This window comes from Oratosquilla oratoria, chromosome 24 (genome assembly GCF_046742065.1).
Source record: "Oratosquilla oratoria isolate Oo_2021 chromosome 24, ASM4674206v1, whole genome shotgun sequence".
NCBI lineage: Eukaryota > Metazoa > Arthropoda > Malacostraca > Stomatopoda > Squillidae > Oratosquilla > Oratosquilla oratoria.
In genome coordinates this window covers 54,197,649-54,207,648 of record NC_134800.1, presented here as the reverse complement: position 1 = coordinate 54,207,648, position 10,000 = coordinate 54,197,649, and the positions used below count along the sequence as shown (strand labels likewise).

Sequence of the window (10,000 nt, the reverse complement as noted above, 5' to 3'; positions counted from 1 at the left end):
GCACTGGATGCTTTGATGATCTTAAGGTAGGAATTCTTGATCTTTTGAAAGATCTTCTTATTGTAGAGAGGGACTGGATGAAATTATTCATTTCTCTTTTATGAGTAGCATAGCTCACTTATAGTGCTGTTGTATGCCGACTTGATTATTTATATTCTAGTAACAACAGTTACCTCTGTTACTAGAAGATAAATAATCAAGTCGGCATACAACAGCACTATAAGTGAGCTATGCTACTCATAAAAGAGAAATGAATAATTTCATTCAGTCCTTCTCTACAAGTAATAAGATCTTTCAAAAGATCAAGAATTCCTACCTTAAGATCATCAAAGCATCCAGTGCAGTTGATTTTTATCAGAATTGTCTGAGAGAAAACCTGTGCCCAAGAAATATATATATATATATATATATATATGTATATATATATACATATATATTTATACATATATTATATATATATATATATAATATATATATACATATATTTATATATACACACACACACACACACACATACTGTATATATATATACATATATATTTATATATATATATATATATATATGTATATGATGAAGGTGGAAAAAGAATTCACGGGTCTAATTCCGAGTTTTTATTTTATTACTGACCGGGTTTGCGCTATGCTTCTTCAGAGGAATATATATATATATATATATATATATATATATATATATATATATATATATATCAAAACCGGTAAGGAATAAACTCAGAAACTCGGAAATAGACCCGTAACTTATTTTTCCACCTTCATCAACTTATCACAATGTACCATCATATACATATATATATATACAGTATATATACATATATATATATATATATATATATATATATATATACACTGAATTGAACACCACAGCGTTTTCACAAATATTGATTTTCTTCTTAATATTTTCAAATTTCCTCACTAAGGTTCTAATCTTGGGAGGATGAGCGGAAACGAACTGTCCAAAGCTCTCCATTTTAATTAAGACACTGTTCGACGTTTCGACTACAAGTAATCGTTATCAAGATACAAATACAGTTCAGACAACACAATTATACAGGTACGTTACATGGTCACAGAATAAAGAAGAATGCTACACTCTTGGTGTCATGCATGACATTTAAACCTACGAAGACCTCACTCTGGTTGACCTTCTTAGGTCTTGATGAGCGGGAGGGGAAGGAGGAGGGAAAGGTGAGGTGGGGGAGAGTTGGGGACGGTGTAAGGTGAGGTGAGCTATCATGCCTAGGTAGGTTAGGTACCACATGTCGCGAGGAGCTATTAAAAAGGGAAATAGCAGATATCATAATGGAGACAATTCTCTTAAATACACAGCCTCTAACATTTTCAGTTCCTTAATGCCGTTACATTGAACTACAACTTCAGTGTTATGAACAATGGTTGCTCTATCCAACACAGACTTGTGATGATGTTCAAAATGGTTTTTAATGGTTCCCTGTTGGAGGTAGAGAGTTAAACGCCTGCCAAGGCTGGATGTCGTAAAACCAACATAGCTACTAGAAAAGAGCTCACAGTCTCCAGAGGTACAATTAAACTTGTAAACTACGTTGGTTCTCGACAGCATCCCAGAATTGCCAGAGAAATAATTTTTAAAAACTAGGGAACTGATGCGTTTTTTTTTCTTTCTCTTTTTTTCTTTTTATAAAATATCACCAAACGCAAGACATCATTTTCATCTACCGGTATACACAAGGCGGGGACAAATCTCGGTCCATCACGACACCCTAAGTCTTGGGTAACACAATGAAAATACAAAACTCAAATTATGTATGGCTGTACCTGCTGTGCTGCTCGCGCTGACAAGCGAGACGACGACGCCAGCAGCCAGGGAACCAAAGAAGATGATGGGGTACTCGGGGTTGTTGGAAGAGAAGATGGCCAGCGTGTCGCCCTGGCGGACTCCCACACGGCCCAGAGCGGCACCCCACCGCAGGCTGGCATCGTACAGTTCCCCATAGGTGTAACCGTGACCCGTTGAGTAGGAAACCTGTGTAATAGAAAGGATTCCTTTATGGTGAAGGCTAGAGGTAACGGGGCTTTCATTTGTCCGAGTATCCATGTATAAACAGAGCTCAGACCATATCATCTACCCAGAGAGGCAGCACATCCGACAGACTCGCGGCCTCTGTTACTATAAATACAGCACTACGTTACTTACATGACCAGAACATAAAACAAATATGGGCGAGATCAGCCCATACACGTGCAATGGTTCATGCACTCACATACTATACACACTACCATCATACAAGAGATTAAACTACAGTCGCAAAGTTCCACACTATTCGGCCATCTGATTGCATTGACCTTGTTCTCAGGGAGGTTGATTCATGGCAGACACACACACACACACACACACACACACACACACACACACACACACACACACACACACACACACACACACACACAAAATATTCTATTGCCTCCACCAAAACAATAGATAACACTTGGTACATCTTACCACATCACAAAATTATGGTCCAACAAAAATTACACACAACAAAGATGGGTTTCTAATTCGATGAAATATATAGCCTAATTTTTAGTATTCACATAGGACAGATTACATCTCTACAGACAACGCTCTGAAACTATAACTCGTGAAAAACTTTATTGCACACAGAAAGACTCTCAACATTATTAACACTTGCATTCTCAAACACTCGCCATCATTTACCCCACAACACTCACTTAAGTTATCATGAATACTTTTTGTGGTTGAACACACACTGATATACACACAAGAGTACCACACAATGAGTCAACATAATTTCTTCAGAAATTGAATATATGCATTCTCAGCAACACAAATCAACTCAGACATACACCAAACTAAGCAAACTTTATCATCTCCGTCTTTGAAATGGACTACTGTATCAGACCTACCATTAGACCATCTGCACATCACTATTACTGTAAACAATGTACGTAGACCCATATCTACTCATAGGCAAGTATCTAAGAACGATACAGATACTCTACAAGAGAAAGTTTGTTGGCTTATCAATAAAATTATACATGGACATATACTTTGAAGTTAGAATGCAGTATACGTATTGTAGTGCACATGGATGTCCTTTATTCTTTATTTGTTACAGTATTTAGGACAATAGTAGTGGATGGGTGTGATGCCTTTTTCAGGATTAGAAATAGATTTACAGTACCCTGTCTTGTTGATGTATCGATATGAATAATCATATCAATCAACTGGTCAACCCATTTATTTGACATATTTTATTCTGTCTGTTACTGACTGATTTTTATACAGCTTAGGCTTGAAACTCTACCTTCAGTTATCTCATAATATACAAAAAGCGACATACTTCAGATATCACGTCCAATAACAAATGTTCCTGGACCGATAAGGCATAAGTTATCTTGCCCTGCATTTTGCTTCTTCTTCAAGTGCCCTCGGACCTTGTCCACCACTAGAACTGATTAAAACATTTCCCAAGGGATCAAAACACTGAAGTGGGCACAACCTTTGCTCCGGCGAAAGAGGGATAAGATAAGGAGAACATATCATCTTCATTGGTGAATGGCATAAACATACACTTCCTAAGTAAACCTTCGAAATAAGTGATGTGGTATTACGCATCCGGGGAAAGATTAAGTAGTGGATCACGTATCTACCATGAAGATGCCTTTCCAATATATGTACTGAGCAGATGTCATATACAAAGGTCCCCCTGTATTAACCGACTTCATGTAATAGATTCCATGTCATGGGGCATGATCAGTTGTAGTATTTTCATTGCACACATTACATACCCTGTACTGGGGTATTACCTGGATGGTAGAGACTATTTTCGGTCGTCCCTACGAATCAGCGTCACACATCATTCGTCTAAGTTAGAGTTTAAAGATGTCTACTTCGATCCCCGGTAAGTGAAAAACCACTTTCATGGCTTTCCAACTCTTCTCCACAAAGGCGGGCATCAGAAATGCGGTAGATCAATGTCACATATATATGCCAGCACCTAATGAGATTAAACGAGCTGATTACGCTAACTTCAGACTTCATTCACAACCACAGCCATTGGAATACACCAACGACAACTTTACATGCACTTCTCACCATACCTACAACCTTACCAAGCCGGATTAGCCCACCATGGTGAGAAACAGAGGCTTTATCTTCCCTCAAGGGGCAGGCCAGTGCTGCAGTGGACCATTAAGGTCGATCTATACACACACACACACACACACACACACACACACACACACACACACACACACACACACACACACACACACACACACACACACACACACACACACACACACACACACACACACACACACACACACACACACACACACACACACACATACACACACACACACATAAACAGTTGGAACAAGTTAGATGAGAAAGTGGTGTGTGCAAAAACAATACATGAATTTAAGAATAGTTTAGATAAAATGAGATATGAAGACGGGATACCACGAGCATAGCTCCCCTTCCCGTAAAATACAACTAGGTAAATACAACTAGGTAAATACACACACACGCGCGCGCGCGCGCGCGATTGAGAGAGTACTGGACTGCCAGTACGGAGGTGCGGCAGTACCTGGTTCGAATCCTGCCCAGGGCCGAAATTATTTCGTTATCGCTGCGCTTCGGGTCGTTACTCCAACTCTCGTGGGCGGGGAATTGGGTGTGTGTGTGTGTGTGTGTAAGGTCATAGCATTACCCATAGATCGGTCATACGAGCTCTGAGCTCTCTTCCGGGAGGGAAATAGCTGTCGATCACGAGTCCAACACGTGATCCAAAGACCAAGGTGAATACACACACACATACATACACACACACACACACACACACACACACACACACACACACACACACACACACACACACACACACACACACACACACACACACACACACACACACACACACACACACACTCCTAAAGGAATTGTGATACTTTTATACAATGACTGTTCCTCCGTTATGCTGTTCCCTACCTCTCCTTTATCATTTCTATGAATACCGCTTCGGGATCCTCATATATATATGAGAACAATCATGCAACTGTGTTTTTTCCATGTGTGCCGTAAAAGACGACAAAATAGGACCGAGTATAGGGACTAGAAGGAGCCTAAGCCAGGAGCCGCGTAGCTGCGGCCGGAGCCATCAAGTGCAGGATTCGACCCCACAACTAAGCAAATGCGAGACCACCAAGCTTTCGATGACGCCACCAACGCGGAATGGGACTAGGGATCATGCGAAAAGGTGAGGTATAAGAAGGTATGAGAGGACTTGAACCATAACAGTAGTAATTGGGTCAGTAAATGAGAGTAAATAGGAAGCAATTGGCAGTTTGTGAGAAGAAGGATGGATGTCTTAGCATTAAGTTAAACTAAGTTAAAAGGAAGAAGTGTGTTTGAGTTTGGAAGTGTGGTGGGGAGTGTGTCGGGAGTGATGATAAGATAAAAGAGGTAAGGAATAACTTTGTTGATAAGTGACGAGATAGGAAAACACGCGGTGGAGTGGGGGAAATTGACCTCGAGCATTATGTGATCAAAAGTGAAACTGGTATGAGAGATATGTCTTTTTGCGAGTGCATACGAACCTGGTAGCAAGCAAAATAAAGAGGAAAGGGAGGCTTTTTGGAAATATCTGATTATCGTTTAGAGTGTCAGGAGGTTACAGTATGAGCCAATAGATGGGGTGTCAGTTAGGAATTATAGTGAAGAGATGGATTATGTAGTGGTACCTAAAGGGTATAAGAAGAGTTCTGGACGTTTATGTTTTCAGGGGAGAGAGAGGGAGATTGTTTTTTTCAAGATGAACTGAGAATGGAGGAAAAGTAAAGAAAGAGGAAAAACAGAAGGCGAAGTGCTGAGAGAAAACAAATTAAATGAGAATGATGAACAGAAAAATACCAGGAAAAGCTGAGAGAAGTGTGAGAGGACGTGAGAGATAAAGGGGAAATAAGAATAGAAGAAGAATGGGTTTGTTTCAAGGAAAAAAATATAAAGTACGAGGAGATGTTATGCAGGACAAGGATGTTGGGGGGGCACAGAAGCAGGGGCAACGAATAGTGGGATGAAGAGTTGAAGGTAGTGGTGCAAGAGAAGAAGCATATGAGAGGTACAAGAAGAAGAGATGAGAAAGATGAGGGAGGCAAAAAGGAAAAAGGAGGGCTAATGTAAAGCGGAGTAGGAGTTTGACAGATCTTTTTTAAATAACAAAAAAATATTTTCGGATTTGGCGAGAGAGGTAAGTCAGGTAGAAAAGAAAGGGTAAAGGGTGTAGATGGACAAATGTTAATGGCAGTAAAAGCAATAAGGGAAATATAGATAAAGTATTTTAGCGAGTTATTGAATACGAATGTTAGGGAGGGATTATGACAGTGGGAGATGCTAAGAAAATTACTATGACGGGAGAACCAGATGACAGGAATATATATATATATATATATATATATATATATATATATATATATATATATATATATATATATATATATATGTATATATACACACACACACACACACACACACACACACACATATATATATATATATATATATATATATATATATAATGTATATATATATATATATATATATATATATATACACAAAAGGGATTAAAAGTGATGAAAGCTGGTAAGAGTATCATGGATGAGTGTCATGTGGAGTGCCTGACAAAGGTAGGGACCATTGTAGTGAATTGGCTAGTGAGGTTGTTTAATGTGTACCTAAGGAAGGGGAATGTGATTTTGTAGGGAGACCAGTCTGTTTAGTATAGTTGGAAAGGCATTTTGGATGGTAATTGAAATGCATCTGAAGAAGGCTTATGACAAGAAGGCATTGTGGGAGGTGCTGCAGATGAATATGATAGGGGCGGAGTTGTTAAGGGGTCTTTTTATTTTATTTTATTTTTTTTTTTTGAGTAGTAGACCTTGTGTTAAAGTTGGAAATGGTGAGTGGTGAGGTGAAGGTGGGGCTGTGCAAGGAATATGTAATGTCGTTATGGTTCTTCAACCTGTACAGGCGTGAGGTAGTACAAGAAGTAAATGTCAGGATGATGAGTAGAGGACTGGAGATGGTTGGTAAGGGTCGAACGAATTGGGGGGTGAGCCAGATGTTGTTTGCTGATGACACTACACTTGTAGCTGGGGTCAGAGGAAGTCCTAAGGCAGCACACAGCTGAGTTTGAGAGGGCATGTGATAGGGGAAAGTTGAAAGTATATGTGGGCAAACGTAAGGTGGTGAGGTGTAGAAGGAAGAGGGTGGCATGTTAGATGTAAGTCATAAAGGAGAAAGATTAGAAAATGTGAAGAGTTTTAAGTGTTTAGGGTTGCATGTAGCAGAGAATGAAAATTTTATCAGAAAGGTAAACTGTAGTGAGAGAAGCGAATAAATGTCTTAGTACTGGATACTTCCTGGTACCATCCATTAGTACCGTTACCAGCATTATGCAAAAAATGGGAGGAAGACCCCAAAACAAGGTGAAAATATCTAAAGCAACTAATCTCGCTTCTCGAGGTGCAGCCAACAATGACATGGAAAATAATCAGCTTAAGGTTACTGCAGAGTCAAATCGATCTTTTTGGGTTCCGGTAACATAATGGTATCATCACCACTGCAATTGCATGATTGTATGAACAGAGTTATTGCAATAACAGCTCGACACCAATGCACAGTATTGTTCTTAGACATCAGTTAAGCTTTTGGCCAGGTTTGATATGACGGGTTGAATCTTAAGATAACCCATCCTATTGTGGTTCTCCAAGACTTCCTTGCCGCTTTTTGTTGTTAAAAAAGATAAACAAGGGACAAATTGTACCTATGGACGTACTTTCCACAGCATCGCACCCTCTGCTGTCTGAAACCCATAGCAGCATCAAAACTAAAATATCCGAAGGGAAGTGAGTTTTAGTTCACGACTGCCCTTTTATAAACGTAAATCAGGTCATGCTACCTTCCTTTTTCTTTCTGATTCTTGTAGACACGCGTTTTCCCATGGTCATTATGAACTATGAGGACTAGACTGAAGGTGAAGGAACTTATGTAAACATACCTTTGTACAATGTTGACGGCTTTCCCATCGCGACAGTCTCGTCTGACCAACCAGCAATAGGCAGTTTCGCTATTCGGCCGTTTAGTTTTTAAAGAATACCACTATTTCGTACCTCTCCGATCCGGCGCAACATGACTATTGTATAAAATGTAACGAAACCCGTCCATGATCTTTTCCTCTTGACAAATCTGAGAGTTAATTTATGTCGCACGTTTTCCTCTAATTTTGCGTTCCATATCACGCTGTGTTGATTCTTCCAGTTAGAAAAAAAAAAAAGGGAAAAAATTGTGCACCCACAAGAAGCTTTCAGACTCACCACTGCTGTCTTGTGGCTCCAGCTGCTAAAGTTGTCGAAGGCGTAGGACATGATATCTTGGTTGGACAGAGGGACATCCTCCAGGTCGGACTTCACCACGTATCTCTCGGGACTGCAATGTACATGGAAAAAGCCATTAGATATTACTTTAATTGGCAATATATCTGTTTTAGAAATGGAATTATAGACCTGACCTGACACCGACGCTTGGATGGCGTGACTATGCTTGGCAGGTTGTGTATGTATACTTAAGAGTTACAGCCCATTGCCTCCTGTAATTTAATTGCAGATACTTTTTTTTTGTTAATGTACTAATGTTATCAACTCCATTTTAATTTATTCCGTTAGATCATTTACCAATTTATTACTGTAGCATATAAGTCTCTATAAACTGTAACGGCATTTATAGTCTTCCATTACCCCACCTAAGTGTGAATAATCATCTCTGTACAGACTTTGTATAACAGGCGTCACTAGAAAATCCCGCTTCTGTTGAAAGCATCTTGATGACGTTCGAACGTGATTATTAGCGGCTTTATCTTCATTTGTTTTATTTCGTCATTTACCATTTTATTACTGTAACATGTAGTTAAAATGTAATGTCATTAATTAAAATGTTTTATTAGTAATGTTTTTTTTTTATTATTTCACTATTTCCTTTATCAGTACATCACTCTATAGATAAGCTGTAACGATGCCGAAATATTTATTCATCCTAATTACTTGAGTATTTACACGTTTCTGCTGTAATAAAAATGTTCGTATGTGGGATGTTGTCCAAAATCCGAAAAATCCCGAAATCCGAAATGCAGCTGGCCCCAAGGGTTTCGAATAGAGAGTTGTGCACCTGTATATATGTATGTGTGTGTGTGTGTGTGTGTGTGTGTGTGTGTGTGTGTGTGTGTGTGTGTGTGTGTGTGTGTGTGTGTGTGTGTTCACTTGGTCTTTGGATCACGTGTTGGACTCGTGATCGACAGCTATTTCCCTCCTGGAAGAGAGCTCAGAGCTCGTAGGTCCGATCTATGGGTAATGCTATGACCTTACACACACACACACCCAACTCCCCGCCCACGAGAGTCAGAGTAACGACCCGAGGCACAGCGATACCGAAATAATTTCGGCCCTGGGCAGGATTCGAACTGGGTGCTGGGAGCACTTCTGCTTCCCAGTTCAGCGCTCTACCAACTATGCCACCGAGTGTGTGTGCGCGTGTGTGCGTGTATGTGTGTGTGTGTGTGTGTGTCCTCGGCTTATCTATATCTTGATATCGGAGACATATGTTCTTCTTGTCCCGAAGCAATGATAACACAAGATGCACTGCCCTATCTTTCAAGGTGAACCTTTGAGGAGGAAGGTGGGATGTCCATATACTGTGCTCTACATTTTTTGTTGTGGCAAACGCCAGCCAAGTCAGTTAGGCTGGCTAGAAAATCATGGATTTAGGTTAGGGTCCCCCTCTCGCTTACTTGAAAACGTCATTGGCTCTTTGCCACAATGAAGACTATAGAGTGTACCGTTTTTAACAAGCCAATGAACAGCAAAATTGAACATTGTTTATAGTTTCAGGGATATACTCAAGGGTATAAACTCGTTTTACGCGCGAGAATGG

At 39.8% G+C, this 10,000-nt stretch overlaps 1 protein-coding gene across 1 annotated transcript in view; it reads right to left on the bottom strand.

Moving 5' to 3' along the window:
- Positions 1 to 10,000, bottom strand: part of LOC143038639 (uncharacterized) — a 41,220-nt gene that overhangs the window by 28,211 nt on the left and 3,009 nt on the right. Inside the window, exons 2-3 of the mRNA XM_076208117.1 lie at positions 8,392 to 8,503; positions 1,810 to 2,017 (exon numbers count right to left, since the gene is read on the bottom strand). Of these exons, the coding sequence (XP_076064232.1) occupies positions 1,810 to 2,017; positions 8,392 to 8,503 (320 nt within the window). The remainder of the gene's footprint in view (positions 1 to 1,809; positions 2,018 to 8,391; positions 8,504 to 10,000) is intronic.